The 18,982-nt window shown below is 44.1% G+C and overlaps 1 protein-coding gene across 3 annotated transcripts in view; it reads right to left on the reverse strand.

Moving 5' to 3' along the window:
- Positions 1-3,853: 3,853 nt before the first annotated feature.
- HEG1 (heart development protein with EGF like domains 1) overlaps positions 3,854-18,982 on the reverse strand; it is a 50,565-nt gene continuing 35,436 nt past the window's right edge. For all 3 annotated transcript variants that reach the window (XM_063400891.1, XM_063400890.1, XM_063400889.1), the window contains exons 16-21: positions 18,679-18,813; positions 13,979-14,021; positions 13,840-13,877; positions 13,252-13,339; positions 11,653-11,827; positions 3,854-10,097 (exon numbers count right to left, since the gene is read on the reverse strand). In XM_063400891.1, coding sequence (XP_063256961.1) covers positions 9,948-10,097; positions 11,653-11,827; positions 13,252-13,339; positions 13,840-13,877; positions 13,979-14,021; positions 18,679-18,813 — 629 coding nt within the window. In that variant the 3' untranslated portion in view covers positions 3,854-9,947. The remainder of the gene's footprint in view (positions 10,098-11,652; positions 11,828-13,251; positions 13,340-13,839; positions 13,878-13,978; positions 14,022-18,678; positions 18,814-18,982) is intronic.

Here is an 18,982-nt window from a genome sequence, read left to right on the forward strand (position 1 = left end):
AACACTGCTGGCTTACAGACAGCAAATATGGTTGTGTGCCTCTCTGCTGGCACAAGGAGTGAGCAGCCTTGTCCCTCAGTGAACCTGCTCAGGAAGCTGAGCCTGAAATGTGGAGGGCTTTGGCTGTGCCTTCCTTTGTGTCTCTGTCCCTGAAGCCCCTGCAGTGCAACCTGCTCCCCACAACTACCCCTAGTCCCCACAGTGAGCCCCTGGCAGCCCCCTCTCCCTCTGTCTGCTGGATTCAGCTCCTGCCCTGTTGCTGCTCCCTGCCATGACCATTGCCCACCACAGATCACTCAATTCCTCCTGGCCCCTCCTTAAAACTGCTTTGCCAGGAAGCTGACAGAATAAGAGAAGGAAATAACCTAGGAAACATTTGTCCCCAGTGCTTGGGGCCAGTGTCCAGCCTCCATCTCAGACCACCAGAACCCTCCTAGCTTCAGGGGACATCCAAAAACTAATCCCGAAGTCTTGTTAGAATAACACATTTCAGTGCTGTGAGCCCCAGACCCCAGCAGGTGCTTCAGGTGGGAATGGGTGTGCAGAGGAGGACAAACCTGGCTGTGGGAGAGTGACAGAGCTGTCACCATCCTCTGGCAATGTCCATCTCCCAGACTTACATCTTCAATCTTCATGGTACACTTGGATTTTCCAATGCTGCCTCAGGATGCAGCTAGATTAATCCAGGTCTTAAAAATCTCCCTGCTGGCTGTGAAGCAAATGCGTGAGACCAAAGGAACTTCTCAGGGCACTATTGAAAAGGAGGGCCAGGTCTTCAGCAGGTGGAAATGGTTCAGCTTTTCTGTCTGTACTACAGACTACTTGTTAAAAGTCCAGTCCTGCACATTAGGACTGTTCTCTACAGTGAATGCACAGCAGGAGCTGGTGTATTACCTATAAACTTTACTTCCATTCCTGCCTGGTTGTTTATGTTTATTACGATCACAGTTTTGGCAGTGTGAGTCATTTGCAACGCAAAAGGCCTCAGTTCCTCCAGGAAATAACACACTGAACAGACAAACATCTTCACAGACTGGAAGTTTTCATCTCTGCTCGCCCTCCCCTGTCCATTTTGTGACACACCAGTGGTCACAACAGGCTCTCTCCAGGAAGGAGGGTGACAGGCTCTATGTGCCCCATTGCTTGGTGATTTCTGGGGGAATTAGTTATAGCAATATGGTGGTTTAGGAGAACAGACACAGAGAATTTATGAAATAGAACCAATACCAGTGAAATAGTAGCAGATACCAGCAGCTCTGCTGCACTTACTAATTAAGTCATTAAACACATATTTAGACAATAAAAAGTTGACTGCTAGTCCAGACAGACTCACACCCACAGCAGCTGTGACGTCTTGCAAGGAACTACAGAGAAACTTCCTTTGCAGAAATAACTCAATAATTTTACAGAGGCTGTAAAATCAAACTGTCGTGTATCAAAACTCAGATATGACAATCAAGCACACTGAACAATTATTATAGAATAAAAAATATGCTATGTTTAGTAACAGTAGCTGCTCTATTGTCAATACTTTTTTATGGCAGGAAAAAGAAATATCAAAGGTAAAGGGCCTTATATAGCTATATATATATCTTATATAACAGAAAGTGCATGTAATCAAGAGGCAATCATCCTGTCAGGAGACATAAAGGAGGAAAAATTGCCTTTTACAGCTCTTTATGTGCCATCAGCTCAATACTTTTTTCCTGCACATTTTTCAATCCTTTTCCTAACTAGATTCCTATATATTTTGCTATTTCATGTAAATTTGGTTCCTCCAATATATGATATCTATAAGTAGAAATATATGTTTTAACTACCTAAAAGTTTAAAAAAAGCTTCAGCAGTCTACATCAAAGGTTTAACTATGGATACAGATTCACACAGAATCAGGGAAAGTGGAAGCTCTTTAACTTCCTTTCAGGCAGTTCCCAAGAGCTAGAAGGCACACTCTATGGATGCCTTCAGTGGTCTCAGAGGCACTGGCATGCAAATCTGGAGAGGGCAGGGCTGTTAAATCATGTACTTGTCCATAATCCCAAAGATCCTTTACTTAGTCCCATGGAAATGTTGTGACCCACGGATTTACACTGTTGATTTCCTAAAAGATACCCACATCACACAGAAAGTAGAACAACATGAAATAGTCGTGGTGAGCAATCTCTTGCCATGGGGTGGGCTGCTCTCTGTGGATGTGTGTCTCTTTTCATGGCTGCTGGGGAAGCCAGATGGTGTGTTCAAACTGGCCACCTAACTTTACATAGAAGAGATAAATCCCACCTTAGCCCCATCTGATTGCTCTCACAGTTGTGCTGCTCTGGAGCAACACAGGAGAAAAACTGCTCCAAATGAACCTACCTGCCTTTGCTCCAGATGCTCTCCCACGTCGTGCCTCTTCTCAGCAGCCTGGGTTGGACTTGTGCTCATCTGGATTCAAGGTGCTCTCCTTCCTCCTTTGAGGGTATTCTTCACTGTCCCTGGTGGTTTTTACTGGGACAAGACTGATGTCATGGTGGTCAGGTTCAGTCCTTTGCCCTTGCAAACAGCCCTGCTGCACCCACCACTCCTGAGGTTTTCCTCCCCTCCAACATGCACTCATACACATAAACACACAACTTTACCAGTTCCAGCAAAAATTACACTAAGGAAAAATTAAAATTAGACTGAGTTTCTTGGTGCCACCAAGTGAAATGTATCAGAACACAACTTGTATTTCAGCTGAGCAGAATTTTGTTTGGCACGACTAACAGAACATACCCATTTCCTCTCTGCTTTTCAATTTAGTTATTCAGTCAGGAAGCACCATCAGAAGAACAAAAGCAATTTCTTTTCTATGCAATTTCTTATTTTCAGATTAGATGTATAATAATAATTAAAACCACCTAAAAATTGCATATGTTTCCCTTTACAGGCAAAGCTAAAGACAATAAAAAAGCAGGGACATAGTTTTATGTTTTATTCATTGTTTTATTGTATCTTTTTATGATACTGACTAGAACGCCAGATTTAATAATATTGGATGCAGGTATAAAAATAATCCAATCCTTAAAAATTATATTTTGCTACTACAGTACTGTATAATTAGTGGAGGCTGAAAATATGATACAACTTTAAATAATACTGGTTTGGAAAATATCCTCAGAACCCCAGGGACTTGGAAGCAAACATTCAGAGACAGAGGGAAGGAAGTGGAGCAATGTCAAGAATATAAAGCAGGTTTACACTCAGGTTGTAAAGAAGTACAAACAAATGCTGAAAATTTATCTTTTGAAAGAGAGGTCACAAAAGGTGAGCTTTACTACTGCAATTCTAAAAGCTGCTCAAATAAATCATTAGGATTTTATGCACCAAGCTTCACCTTCCACTAGGAGAAAGTCCTGTAGAATTTAATGGGTTTAAAGCAAATGATTGAGTATAACAGAATTTCCTTTAAAAAAGGAAGGTAGTAAGTATTTATCCCATTGAGCTTTTTTTTTTTTCTTTAAAGTAAACCCATCCTAGCAGATTTTATTGAAGGTTTTTTTATGTCCCATGAGTTTTATAGCCTTATTCAAGAGAAGTGATTGGTGTTTACTGTATTCCACAGGACTTTTCCATACAGGATTGTGCAGACCTAGGGGCTGCCTACTGCAGTCATTAACCCAAGTAAGATTCCCATCCCTTCTAGCATTTCACTGAAATAGAGACTGAGCAATTTGGCATTTAAATACCACTTTTGAGGAACATCAGGTAGCCTCTCTAGGTGTTCCCTCAACAAGGAGATTATGCAACACAGACTTGACACAGAAGAGGTGTCATCCCACATATGACCTCACAATACTGAAGCCACACTTCTGCAGAATAAGTAAGCAGGTTTGGGTTTTTTAAATTCTGGTAGTTCTTACTCCTTTGTGATTTTCTCTCCTGCTTTTCAATTGCAGCACTTTAAGGGAATGAAGAATTAAATGTATATTGAAAAGGTCCCAAACTCTTACAAGCCTACAGGACATACCCCTTCTGAAATGAGGAGATCTTGCTTAATTTCTAAAGGCACAGGTAAGATCTGCAGAGCAGCTGATATGTGTGACAGCAGGAAGCATCTCTACATCCCTAGATATCACATGACAGGAAACAGGCTGTAAAACAAATGCCCAAAATTCACATTCATTCTCTTCCCAGGAAGCTTTTTCATATCATCTTGAAGCTGTTTTGTTCATTCTCACATAACAGGTCCTGCTACAGTTATAAGAATGCTTTAAAGAAAAAGAGGTACAACATGGAAAGGCAGGAACAGTATCACAGAAATAGGCACCCAGAGTCATGGGAAAGCATGTATGACATGCAGGTGACCTGGTGGTGGAGCAATTCAGGCCTAAAAAAAATTTCTTTACAGTCCATGGGAGAGTTACCCCAGTCACTGTAATGGATGCTGGATTACATCCTTTGTGTGTAAAGAGGAAAAAACATTAGTCAGCATAGGAAGAGCATTTAATGAAAATGCATCCGTTCTTGTTAATTTAAGGAAGAAAGCTAAAGATTACTGTTAGGGAATGAAAATTCCAGCTGGATTTGGAATGGATATGGCCATTGACCATCAGAGTCCTGGGAAATGCTTTCCATGTCCTGGGAAAGCAACTTGGCGTATCTGCAGCAGTGTCCAAACCCACTCAGTTCTCACTCAGGTCCCAGCAAATACCTGCACCAAGTATTGGCACAAACAATTTCACAATGATAAATACCTCTCTCTAACTGTAATTTATTGCTATTTTTAAAGCCTTTTACTACCCTCCAGCGTGGAGGCACATAACTTTTATAAGACTGCTCACGAGAGGTAAGTCACTACATGACTGTGCCAGTGGGTCTTATGGGAAATGCCACAAGAGCAATGAGATTTATTGCTGCTATAAAACCTAGTGCTTCCAATGGGGGGGGAAAGGGCATCAACCTGGCCTGCTTTTTCCACTTATAGTCCAATTCAGTGCTGTGACGTTTCAACTGTATGAAGAAACTACCCTGATTTTCCCAGTGCAGCTGGAAGGACTGGCCAGGGCAGGACACAGGAAGACTCTATGTTCAAGATGCCTTTTGAAAGAGTCTTCAAATCTGTGTTTTGCTGATCAGTTCAGTGAAACTGCCTCTCCTATGCTGACTATCAGGGGTATTTTTCTGGGTAAGGCGTTTTGTCAGTATAATTGGCAGAGCACCATAGCAGCAAACACATGCCTCTCACAACTTCTCCCATCAAGCCACAGAATTAGCAATTTTTTTTCCAAATTTAATTAAAAATACACCCACTCAACTGCCCATGGATCCTTGCTGACTGTTCCCCTCACTTTCCACAGCAGCTAGGAGCAATAGCAGATTTATGAGCAGTGTTGGTGTAGTTTTTCTTCCTTTCCCCACAGCTGGCTGAACCACTTGCATTCTCCATACCAAAATCATGCCACTTCCCTCTTATCCTCTCAGATAGTGGAGAGTGATTCCCCTTGGCAAAAACCTCCAGAGTGCTCAAAATTTTCAATTTGGAGTAGCTAGAAGTAATCTAAAAGAGAGATGAGAAATAAGCTGCATGTATTTAGACATCCTACAGAGAGTTAGGTTGTGAACAGAGAAGCATCATTTTGAAAGTGTGCTTGAGGGCACACAGAGACCCTTTTTATACCCAAGAGGAGTAACAAGCCCCACTCCACTGCTAAAGGGTGCTTTGTTTATGGCAGGCACAGAGAGGATCCTGGTGACAGCTTTACACAAAGACAATCTGTACTGAAACAGGCCACATCCCTGCTGTGGCTGGGCGAGTCCGCACTGCTGGGGTGAGGCAGTGAACACTTGCAGCAAAATAACCATCACAAATTGTGACACAACACAGTGCACTGCACCCAGCCCTTCTGTCCCAGTGGAACTGAGAGCGAGTGGTGCGTGGCTGAAGGCAGAAGCACTGCAGCACAGGTTGCAGCTGGGCTGGTGGGGACACAGGAGCTGAATCATCCCAGGCTGTCTCTGTCACCTTCACAAAAGCTTCCTGGAACACTCTGGGGGAAAGCACCTCCACTCATCTGGGTGCTGACTCCTTCTGCCTAAACCCCTCTCTTGCCTGCTGGGCAGGGCCTCCTAAGACACCCAGACAAGGTGTGGCAGGTCAGGAGAGACCCTTTTCCTCCTCCTCCTGTAGACTATGTATTGGCTCCATGACTCCCTTCTTACTACTCCTTTCTTACTCCTTTCAAGCTAAATAGAAGTTCAGGCTGCAATGGATAAACCCTCATAAGAAACGCCCCAATGTTTACCTCCATTGGCAGAGAGAAAATTTCAGTGCAATAACACTCTCTGTTTCAGAAAAGCCCAAGTTTTGCTGTCCTCACTCAGAAAATCCTGCTGGATTTACTGAGACTCTTTCTCTCCAGATACAATTTAAGAAGAATTTGAAGACTGTTAAGATATTAAAATTAATTACTTGCAAACTTTTGTGTGCTCTCATTAGAAACAGTCCTATCTCAATTCCACTCACATCCCTTGCAATGTGATGGGAGATAGAGACCAGAAGTTTTGTTCATATACTCTTTGTGCAGAAGGACTGATCTGCAATTGTGGGTTGGTGTGTCATACTTTGTGCTTTGTACTTGACATGCAGAAGTTCATCTCTAGTCTCTGAACTCACCAAGCAGTTAAACATCTTTGCCTATAAGCACGGGCCTAAATGCTTCCCCATCTAAGGAAATGCTGGCACATGGTTTCATCAAGGGATTCCCATCATTGTTGGGACACCTCCTTATCACAAGTTGCCTTACTTAAACGGGACAAAATCCAGTGCTTGTCTATAGGCTTTGAATTATATTTAGCATGAATTGCATCTTCCTCTTTTCTTTTGTAACAAAGACATAACTCTGCTGCATATCAGGGGAAAGGCAGTCCTTTCTGTCCTGGATGAAAACTCTGATCAGCATGGCAGGGAACAGCTAATTCCTGTGCTTTACCTGTTACAGTTTTTGGTCACTGTAAGTAGAGAGTTCTTTAAATACAGTTCCTTAAAGGAGAGTTGTACTTCCCGTGAGCATCCATTTCTCTCCCCCTACAGCTGAGATCAGCTGTGTACTACCAGCTGCAAGGCTGGTTATGGATCAGACAGGCATGAAGTTGCATGCATTGTCACCAAAAGTTCACATAAGTGCAAAGGATACTGTCCTAGGTGTCCATAAAGCTCTGTTTTTCTGCAAGCTCACCCTGCTGCTTCTACATAGAAGACAAGAGCTGAGGTGTAAAAAAGACTCTGTGTTTGTGTGCTGTGGCTGGTGCACCAAACTGTGCCTTCTCAAGCACATCTGAGGTGCCTTTCCTGTCTTGAAGTTTTGAGAAAACAGGAACAACTGTGAGCAAGGACCAGAAACCTCTGAGCCAACACAGCTAATAATCACCTGCTGCTTTCTGACTCCCCTCTGGATACCTCTTACTGACCTTTGATAGGGCACACAACAGCCTTTCAAGGGCTGGGAAAGGATCTGGGAACTCACCCCATCTGCAGGATACCAGCACCTGCTCCCTGATGGAGGGCTCCTCATCACCCCAGGTTTGCCTCCAGTGAGCAGCCACACAACACATGAACATCCAAACTGCTGCCCTTACTTGAGGATAGGCACTTTGGGGGATGCACCCCGTGGTCCTCAGTGCTTCAGTGAGCTGAGCTACCTACTGGTAGGCACTGTGTCTTTTAAAGCATGGTGGGGCAGAAGGGAATATCAGCTTATGTACACACTACAGATATGGTGGGTTAGTGATTAAGGAACTGTGCTATTTGTTATCCTCATACAAGCAGCCACCTTGGATTAAAAGCCCATTCACATGCAAGAGGAGAAACTCCATCTGGACCTTGTATCTAAACGGGGTGTGGATGACTCAGATTAACACTGCAGTAAAGATAAGTGGTAAATATGCTTCATTATATTTAATTATATTTCCTGCATGTGAGTCAGGGCAATCCCAAGCAGGCTGTTGGAGAATAGAAAGTAGCCCTGAGGACTTGGGTTGGTTGATGAGAAGTTCAACATGACCCAGCAATGTGCTCTCACAGCCCAGAAAGCCAGTTGTGTCCTGGGTGGCACCAGAACCAGGGTAGGGAGGGGATTGTCCCCCTCTACTCTGCTCTCCTGAGACCCCACCTGCAGTGCTGTGTTCAGTGGTCCCATAGGAAAAAATGAGGCCAGAGGAGGCCACAAAGATGGTCAGAGGCTGGAGCAACCCTCCTATGAAGACAGTCTGAGAAATTTGGGGCTGTTCAGCCTGGAGAAGAGTAGGCTCCAGGGAGACTTTAGAGCACCTTTAGTAACTAAAAGAGACCTACAAGAAAGCTGGAGAGGGACTTTTCACAAGGGCATGTAGGGACAGGACAAGGGGAAGTGATTTTAAAGCAAAGAAGGTAGATTTAGATTAGTTATAAGAAAGAAATTCTTCATTATGAGAGTGGTGAGGCACTGAAACGTTGCCCAGAGAAGCTACCCAATCCCTGCAAGTGTTCAAAGCCAGGTTGGATGGGGTTTTGAGCAACCTGGTCTAGTGGAAGGTGTCCCTGCTTATGGCAGAGGAGTTGGAAAAAGATGACCTGTAAGATCCCTGTCAACCCAGTTCACTCCAGGGTTCTGTGACTAATAAGATCTCTTTCAACACTCACTTTAGGTCAGAATACAGTCCATGAGTTTCAATCCGATCTTTGATGAGAAATGCAATAACTTACATTCTTCAGCTTCTGCTAATATAAATGAGCACATCTGGGTGAGGAAACTTGCCTGGTCTGAATCACTTGAAACTAGGATGGAAGAAAGAAAAACACTTCAACATAAGTGATCTTTGCTATGTTAGGATTGCAAGCATCATGTTTTTCTCTTCCTTAAATGCAACTGACTGCAGTACGCCCTCTTTTCCAATGCACTGAAAGCCTCCACAGCTCCTACAAATTCAAGGTGGACTGTGGAGGTTTGAAAATATATCCCACCTTCAGTGCCCAGAATTCAGGTTCCTCTGCCCAGCCAAGGCTACAGCATTATTACTCCTTCACAGATTCCTCCTAAAAGGCATTCTGAATTCACAGCTCATCTTCTTCTTCCCTGTGAGTAATTATTTAATATATTGCTATGTCTACAGGCATTTAAATCCTTGCAGGGAAACAGAGCCCCAGAGGATCCCATATGGAAGCACCATGATGGTGTCTAGTGGCATCACTTCTGAACAACACTGGCTGACAAAACAACACCATTGCCTATATAGAGAAGGATTTCAAAGCAGCACAGGGTAACAGCTGTGCCTTTTTCCACTAAAATTGCAGTGGTGTGACTAACCTTCCTGTACTTCTTGGAGACAATCAACCCATGAATTCAGACAATATTGCCAGACACTGGGCTTTGGGAAGGACCCAGAAATCTGGGGAACTTTTACCAGTAAGAAGGTGAGGGCCAGAAGACAAGCCACCTTCCCTGTCATGCACGAAGCCAACAGCAAGGCAGTGGTCTGAAAGGGAGTGGACAAACTTGCCTGACCAAAAGCAGTTGCACAGTGTATCTTTGCATGAAGGCTGGCTTGGAAGACAAGCACAGTCAACAGTGAACGAGATCTGTAAACAAGACACTCCCTAGTGGTATTCAATGCAGAATGCTGGGCACAGTTCATCTGCCTGTACTGATCCACGCTTGCTCATGTAGTGCGAAGAGTGAAGAACAAATAAGGAGTACATGTGTTAGCTTCCCTCTGGGTCTTCTAGTGGTGTGCTTCTTGAGCCATTCCCTCCTCTTCCTCCTCCTCTCTGATGCTCAGCAACTGTGACTGTCCCTCAGGGCAGCAATGCTCAGCATGAAGTTCAAAGTCCTTCCTATTAAATGGGAAGAGTAAGACTGATGTGGCCTGAACTACCCAGGAGACAGATTGTACCTGGGGATTAAGGGCCACACAACTGTGTCAATCTTCCACTCCCTCTGCACTCTCTGCTAAAAATAGTCTCTTCTTCTGGTTTCGTCACTAATGAAGGACGGATTGTATTGTCCAGGGTAGATGCATGAATGTCGAGATCCAGGCAAACCAGTGTAGGGAGGATAAAGTCCATTTCTTTCCAGTTCAGGATTTCTCAGTCCGGTTGGCTGTATTAGCAAAAAAAAAAAAAAAAAAAAAAAAACACCATAAATAAAAAGGGTCTTATTCTCACACTCAAATCCTCCTTCAGGCACAGCCTTACCACATCTCTTTGCTGTTGGTTCAGTAGCTAGAGGAAACAACGTGATCTCTAATGATCTTTATAATCTAGAATGGTTTTTGCTGTATTGCCTGAAGGGATTATTATGATGAAATCCATTTTCAACATCTAGCTAATGAACAGACTTGAAGTTTCCCTGACTCTACCAAGTGTAGTCTAAGTACACAGTTAATTTAATTAGAAAAAAAAAATCTACTGCTGAGCTCAGGTATTGAAACAACTCTCAAGGATATCATCCCAGATCCATCCTTAAAGGAGGCAATCCTAGAAAATCAAAGTCTCCTGCTTTGAGTATTACCTGGGCACTTCTCTCCCCATTTACATAGGTACCTCCTCTCCCAATACAGACCCTTGAATTATATGTCAAATACAAAATGATCTGACCTTTCTTTCTCTTCTCGTAACTAAGTAAATCTCCTGGGACACTTGGTGGAGGAACACTGATGTCTAACACCAAGACTATACAATCCTTTCACCCAGTGAATAACATAGCCTCTGTTACAGAGCAGATTCATGCAAAGCCCTCATCACCTATTGCTTGCTAAAAAGTTTCCCTTTCTAGTTCCCAGCAGAATGAGAGTCTTTTAAAAAACTAGGAAATGCATTTTCATTTTCAAATATCTCATTCTTAGTGGAAGCATGAAGGGCGACTATTTGACTCCATGCTGTGCAACCCAGTAAATTTGCTTACTGAAAAACCTAAAATATAAGCCAGGAAAATAGTAATGCTCTCTGTTCTGTGCTCTGGAAAGCAGGGAGTCCAGAATGTGTGATTTGGGTGAAATCCTGCAACTTTCACTCTCATGAGTAACCCACACACACTTTAAGTACATGTTGCTGAAGATGAGTGACAGATGATACAGCAGCACCACAGCTCTGGATATAGCCATTAGCAGATGGTACCAACCATGACATAACATCTTGTGCTTGTATCTTACTGTGCTCTACACAGCCTATTACTCCTTATTCCCTCAGAGCTGAAGGGATGCTATTTATGTGCCCTGGAGAGGGAAGGAATGGAGGAAAAGAGGGGTCCTCAGTGACCAGCATCTTCCTATTTTGGGGTGAAGTTCCTCAGATAGAGGTTTCAACCTTCCACTTCATCAGTGAGGGTGGACAGGAGAAAACTGCTAACAAGGAATCCTAGCAGTTTATCCAAAACCTTTAACTGTCCTGCGCTACTCTAGGAGTGTGATTTTGGGACATTTTTACAAAAATATTCCTAGACATTTCCTAAGCATTTTTCCTAATGACATCTCTTTGTGATATTCACTACAGGTAATAGATAGAGCCCATAGGACTCCTGATGCCTTGCTGTCTATAGCTGACATTTGCTTTGCCCTTTTATCTTGCAGAAAAGGGATCTGCACTTCCAAAAATAAAGGAATACCTCTTTCCTGTATGAGGCACAAAGGGTTAAAAGTTAAGCTATGGATAGATACCGAATAATACACATCTGTCATCTGCAACAGGTTCTTGGTGCTTCCATTCTCCTGCATCTCGATGGTCTCTCTGCCCCACTCCTGTGCCCGGGGATTCTTCGGATATTCAGCATAAGGTGACATCTGGAAATCCCCACTCTTGAAAATCAGTTTACTTATGTCATTTTTATTCTTCCTGTTTATAAAAGAATGAGGGAAAGTGAAAACTTACAACTTATCCTGCTATCTTGTATACACTTCTCACATGATCTCAGGAGAGATCATTACTTGATGTTATGAATCTTGTCTGGGAACAAAGATCACCTCAGAAGGACTATAGTCCAATCTTCTGCTCTGAAGCTGAGTCATATATGAAATCAGATCATGCAACTCAGTGCATTATCTGGTGGGATTTGAAATCTCCAAAGTTACCTGGCAACCTTCCTGAGCAACCTGTTCCACTGTCTTACTGTTCCCTTGGTGAAAGTATTTTTCCCTACATTCAGTTTGAACCCCTCCTGTTCCAGGTTGTTCTAGCTATTCCCCTTGTCTCTTACAAACATGTGTGTTCATCTAAGTCAATGAAAAAATCACAGAAATTGAGGAGGAAAAACATCTAGGAGACCCCATGCTATCAACTATAGCACTTGTAGGCACTATGGTAATTCCTAAGAAGGAAGACCTGCAAGGACCTGGCCTGAATGACACCAAATGTCCCTCCAGGACTATAATGTTGTATGAGTCGTCTTTGGTGACACTTCCAGTTCAAAGCAGAGTATCCTCCACGAAGTCACACAAGCTGCCCAAGGCCAGGACTCATGAGAACATCAATCCATCCCTGTGGAGATCCCTGTGGTCACCTCATCTGCTGGCTGGGGTTTGCTGGCATCCCCCTGGATCAAAATATGGGGTAACAGGGGCACAACCAAACCACTGCCACATCTATATTACTGACAAATCCAGATGCCAACTTTATCAGAGAGCTTTGAAATCCTCGATTTGGGGACTGGAATGGTGGGGAGAGGCTGTTACTGCAAGGCATCCCCATTCAGATTACATAAACCACAAAACAGCTTCCTAGGCAGGCACATCCTGTCCAAAGCCACCTGCTGGCTTTGGTGTGTATTTGTGTGAGTGTCTGTGTGTGAGAGGGAGAGACACACAGAGTGAGAGCACACACAGGACTTGTCCATAAAGGTAAATGAAAATAGCCTTAAATGCACTCAAATACCACTTGAACAATGGCAAATCACCTCTCCTGTTGCCTAAACTGCTCCTTTCTACTTTGCTTGAACTTTTGGAGTCTGCTTCCTGGCTTCAGAGCTTTACAGCTGTGTGGGAAGGACACCTCTGCCTCTCATCCTTAGAGGACATGATTTCCAGGTGTACCTTTAAGAGACACTTAGTCCATTGTTTAGCCTGGCTGCTGGGGGAAAAAAAAATTAAAATTCTCCAAATGAAAGCACAGTGTGATACTTCAGTACCTCTGATTAACCCCCTTGCTTAGCTTATGTTTTCACCTATGTTTCAGTCCTTAGCTATCCTATGTTTTAGTCCTGAGGCGTTCACAGGGAGATGAGTGTGGTGCAGCCCTCTGGGAGGACGAGCAGCGGTACGTACCGGCAGCAGGTGACGATCAGCGCCACGCCCATGATCAGCAGCAGCCCCCCTCCTGCAGCTGCAATCACCACCGTGATGAGCTGGTACGCTGCAGACAGCAGAGACAGAGGCTGAGAAACAGCCGTGTGGTTTCAGACCCCACTGTAACATAGCCACAGTCCCCATGCAAAGGATTAGCTGTTTATTCCCCACCTTCTCCCCATCCCTGCAAGCAATATCGCCTTAAGTTTTCAAGTAAACTAGAAACAAGTTCTTATTTCCCTAAGAAATAGATTCCATTCACTGATAGACCGGAGTAACTCGAATGGATTCACCTTCAAATATCTTGCTTCAAGATTGCCCACTATATGTGCTATCCTGACAGACTCTAAAGGGAAAGGAAATCTCCTTTCCTGAGGAGACAACATTAAGTCAGCTTCATCAAAGAAGGTCCACAAAACGACTTTCAACAGAAAATGAAAAAACAAAAAGCACTGAAAAAGGTAGCGTGTACCTACTGCATTTTAGACACAGTCACTTGCAATTACTTGTTTCAAATCTCCTATTTCTGACACTGTAGAAAATAAAAGAATGAAATTTGGTACTCACGGTTTCCGCAGTTGAATCCACCCAAGCCGAAGGGGCAGCTGGAACAGAGAACAACAGGGAGTTTCAGCAGCTCAGTTGTGCCAACAGGTCACCCGAGCAAGGATGGCGGGGTAGGAGGAGGGCAGAACAGTCACCATACCTCACACAGGTCTCGTTTTCCAGCTTATATCCATCTTCGCAGGCTGAAACCAGAGAGAAAGGCCGTGAGCACCGCGCAGTGGAGCCGGGAGGGATTTCCCAGGGCAGCCTCCCCTCCACCTCCCCGGGCCCGACCGCACCGCGGCTGCACGGCAGGAGCGAGATGCGCTTTGATGGGCTGCTGGATGTCCTCTGGTTTGGGGAAAGCGCCGTGCCCTTAAATTCACCTCCCGCTGGCTTTGACAGAACCATTTCAGGGCTTCCAAGCAGAGCCATTTGGAGCCTGGCACAGGAAGGGCTGCTGGCAATGTAATTCCCAGCAGAGCTGCTTCTTGCCAAATGAAAACTCACTGCACACTTGTACTGCTTCACACGAAATAGCAATGTAAAAAATCTACAAGTGCCTCCAGTCTTCATTTTGAAAGCCCATGTAAACTATGCTACTTTAGCATTTGTGCATGTTATTAATTACTTCTACATGTTAGTACTGCAACAAGACGTTATGCAAATAGGCAGGGTAACCCAAAGTGGTATGTTAATGTGTTTTTTCTCATGCCACCTTCTTTTCTGATCTTTCAAATTTGCAGCTAAATCAAATTTTGAGATATCATATTTTACTATGCAATAGAAATTGAATTTATTAGGTCTAAATAATCCAGAAAACTATGTGCAAAATGTTGGTGAAAAACTGAAACCATCACTTCAAAATAAAGTAATTTCCATGCTTATGGACAGCTATCCTAAATTATCTGAGGAAATTATACTACCCTTCAGATGAACAGCAAAGGGGATGACACACAATTACAAGGTCAAATTACTGGTAAGATCACTCCTTTTCTCAGCAATAGTCCCACCAGAGCTCTGGCAGATCTGCTGCCTTTCACAGAGGCAGTGAAGGTGGTCACTCAAAGGCCTGAGCAGGACAGAGTCACTTTGGGCAGAGGGACAAGCCAGGGCTAGCACAGCCAGCAGCCCTTTGGGGTCTCCAAGACATCACCCAGAGGTCTGGAAAACCCCTGCAGCACATTCCACAGGGAACTGTTTCAATGAAAACAAAAATGCTCATTAATTTTTCCCCCTCTCAAACACTATTTGCTTAAAACTGTCATAGAATTTCCCTAAATTTAACTCCAGTTTCAAATCAAATAGTTGGACTGGAGCTACATTTTAGAGAAACACCCAAGACCGATTTTAATATTTTCAGTGACAGACGATCAAGCACAGCACTAGGTCAGAAGCTCACAAAGTTAATTTTCCTCAGCCATTAAAAACATTCACCTTCTTTCTGGTCTGAATTACCCCAGTGTCAAATTCCAGACTTTGGATGTTTACTTATTAGATTGGAAAAGGTTATATGATCAGATTTCTCCTTCTCACCACCAAATCACTCCTTTATCTTTAATAAAGCCAAGGCCACTGAGATCTTTGAGTCTCCCTAATTATTGCAGCTTTTGTCTGAACACTCACAGGTTTTCTTTGACCCTTTTTGATTTCTACTTCCCAGAAATAGATGTTGCAAGCCCAGGGATAACAAAATTTCCCATCTTCTGCCTACTTCACATCCTCAGGATGCATGGACATGGAAGAGTGCTGCACTCACATCACTTCTGTGGCTGTAGACACAGACTTGCTGAAGGAACTGGTACCAGTGATGATGGGGGACTGATGTCCACAATACCTGGTCTTGCACACCTTTCTTTGCCCTATATAGCCCCACTACTCCTTCACCACCTCCCCCATTCCATTTATTTTCCCAGAGCTGAGGATGGGGAAGGTGAAGCTCATTACACAGCCCCCCTGCTGCATCACACTGTGATGCTTTTTGTAATAGATATATTTTTCTCCCTCTAAGATGATTTTTTTGAAGCAAAGACCAGAGGTAACTGTGAAAGAGTTAAGAGCCTCAGTCAACAGCCAGGGCAAGGACAGTAAATCACAAAGGATCCTTGCCTGGCTCATTCATCTCACTGGGGCATTAGCAAAAGGAGAGTGGATGGGCAGCTCCTTTCACTTGCTAACAAAAGCAGACTGAAAACATTATGGAGTGAACGTTCCACCAAAGGGAACCACAGGACTGGGCAGTAACAAAGTGTGCAGTGGAAGGGAGGGAAGCATCACCTCACAGCTCATGGGAGTTTCCCTCTCTACTGAGCACAGCAGCCCCGTGTATCCCAGTCCCAGCACCTGCATGCTGGACAGGCCTGCAGCAGCAGGCAGAGAGGTGCTGGAGCCCACCCTCAGCTCAGCCCTAGCCCAGTAATGTGTGTGAGGCACAGACACCTTGAGCAGTTCAAAGCTGGAGCTGTGCCATGGGCAGGAGCAGCCCTGGGACCCCGCTGGCACACAGCTCTGAGGTCAGGAGGATACAGAAGAGAAAAAGCAAGATCCTGAATATGCATTTCTCTGTCTTACTTAAAAACTTGGTGCTTATATATTTTCCTCTCCTCCCTGTGTCTTTTCCTGCCACTTTGCTTTCTCCTTTGGCATCTTTCCTGCTCCTTTGAACACATTCCCAGGAGAGCTCTCACTGTCATACTCACTTGGCAAGATTCCAAACACAGGCAGGGGACAGAGGAAAGGCCTAAGTGTCAGGGGCCAAGCAAAGCTATCGAGCTGTGCTCTTCAACCCAGGATTCCTTTGCCTTTGCCTGCCCGAAAGACACTCAGGGGTCTCTTTGGAAACCTGCTTTGCTTCTCCTTGCTTCACTCTGTACTAGTAAAAATAGCATGCCCTTGAAAAGTTGGCACATCTGGTTTGTTGCTCTGTTACTGAAATAACCCTGAAGATACTGAGAAGGTTGAAAATCAGCAGAGACCCAGAGACACTGAACAGCACAGCGAGAGGTACCCTGGCCAACATCTTGGAACTCCTGTGGCTGAGATCCACCCCTTCCCTGGCCCATGGCATGCTTTCCCAAGCATGTCCCCGAGGACAGATGCTACAAGGAGGACAGAACAAATCCTGTGGGTCAGGGCAGCCAATTCTCCCAGCCTTCCCACGGGGGAGACCGGACAGGGCAGCACAATAGCCACTTCCCTCTTTGCAAATACTATAATTGGAGCTGCTACACTGCATTTTCACAACCCACAATGAGGGTCGGATGCTCACGAGACCTCAGTTCCTGTTTAGGCACTAAAAGGGCAGAGACTTTCAAAGAGGCTGGTATATTGTATGCTATATTTATCAACAAAATAGCCCTAAATATCAAAAGGGGGCCATAGCTTGGATTTTGGAAAAGTCTTTAAAAATCCCAATCACCTGCCTGGCCCAGATGGGAACAAGTGATAATGAAAATCTGGCATCTTGTCAGAGTGGCACCATGCAGTCAGTGCTGCCCTCATGCCTCTGCACTAAAGCCTCAATCCAACATGAACCCTGTCCCTCAGACACTCTCAAGCTGATCAATAAGATGTTTCCGACTGACAGCAGTGAGATGAAGGTGGAATTGAGGCCTCACTATTTACAGATAAGGTTTTTATATTTTCCACAGCAAACAAGTTTCATAAGTATGGAGTAATCACACATATGAGGACTTAGATCTCTTAGCCCTCTGCAACCATCACATCCAAGTGCCTCACAGCCTTTCAGGTATTTATCTTCACTGCTTGGCAAGAGACATGAACCAGACAAATGGAGTAACTTTCCCTAAGTCCCCACTGTCCATGATGGAACAGGAACTGGGTAAAAACTTCCCAAGTTTCAGCTCACCTCCTCCCTCTCTGACTCTCTAGGGTTGGTGGAGATGCTCAGTATTTCCCAAAAGAAATCCTATTCCAACATACAGGATGAGGGGAAGGAAGGAAGGAAGGAAAACACAAAGGGAAAGGTTTTGTCACAAAGGAGCCACAGAGTGAAGGAGAGGCAGGGCCATGACCTGGCATGCAGAGATGCTCCTCTCTGAGCTGTCCCTCCCAGAGTCTGTAGCTCATGAGTTATTTCCAGGCACATTTTTCTCACTCTCAGATTTGGAACAGACGAAACATCTCCGCCTATTTCAACAGCAACCCAGCGGGCAGTGCCAGAAGCAATATATTAGCACTACTGCAATTGTTATTGATATGTCATCAGAAAACTGCATTTCTTAAGAAGCCTTACAGCAACCACAAACTAGGGAATGGACACCCTGATCCTTCAGAAGTCATTTTCGACACTGGCATGTAAAGACTTTGTTTAAAATGCAGCAAAACCAGATTTGTTGGTCTGAGGAGTAGCTAAAAAATAACGCAATCTTTAAGCTTAAAATTTCTATTTAGAACCCAGCTGAAAAATAAATTCATAACCATATTCAGATACAATTTTTTAAAATACTGATGATGTATTAATATAAGCTTTTGAGTTTAAAGCACTTCCCCTAAGTTCACTGAGAGTTCAAACAGAATCAAAACAGGCAGAGACACACGTCATCTCTGCTCTGTGCCACTGAACTGGAGCCCAAAGCAGCCAGGCCCCTTTCTCCCTCTCCTCAATCCCTGTGACTCACAGCATGCTCCAGAAAGAGATAATATTATTCCTAGAGAGAGACTGTGTCTTCAGTGTCTGCTGAAAAGCCCCCTAACTAAATAAAAGAAACCTGAGCTACTAATATTTATTCATAATATTGAGGGGTTTGCACACATAGCACTATATGCACACACTCATTTCCACTGGAACAAAAATTTTGAGGAAAATTCAGGCAAAATACACCACATAAAGAGCAATACCTCTGCAGGAGTGGTCCATCTTGTTGTATTTGAAGTACCCACTTTTGCACTGGCAGAGAGCAACTCCATCAAAGTCGGTGCACTCTGAAGTTTCCTTGTCACATTCAGGGTCTTTCTGTCTGCACAAGCTGCCAGCTGTTGGGAAGAGGTGCCCAACATCAGCATGGTTCTCTCTGAACCCACCATTATTAAAACTTCAATCTCTTTTATTTTATTTTTTTTTAGTAATATTAGTTCCATTAGGAGGGAGTCAACACTTCCCTATGTCACGATTTCTTGTGTATCTACCATCATTTGTACAGGC

Source organism: Prinia subflava, chromosome 6, assembly GCF_021018805.1.
Source record: "Prinia subflava isolate CZ2003 ecotype Zambia chromosome 6, Cam_Psub_1.2, whole genome shotgun sequence".
In the NCBI taxonomy this organism is placed as follows: Eukaryota; Metazoa; Chordata; class Aves; order Passeriformes; family Cisticolidae; genus Prinia; species Prinia subflava.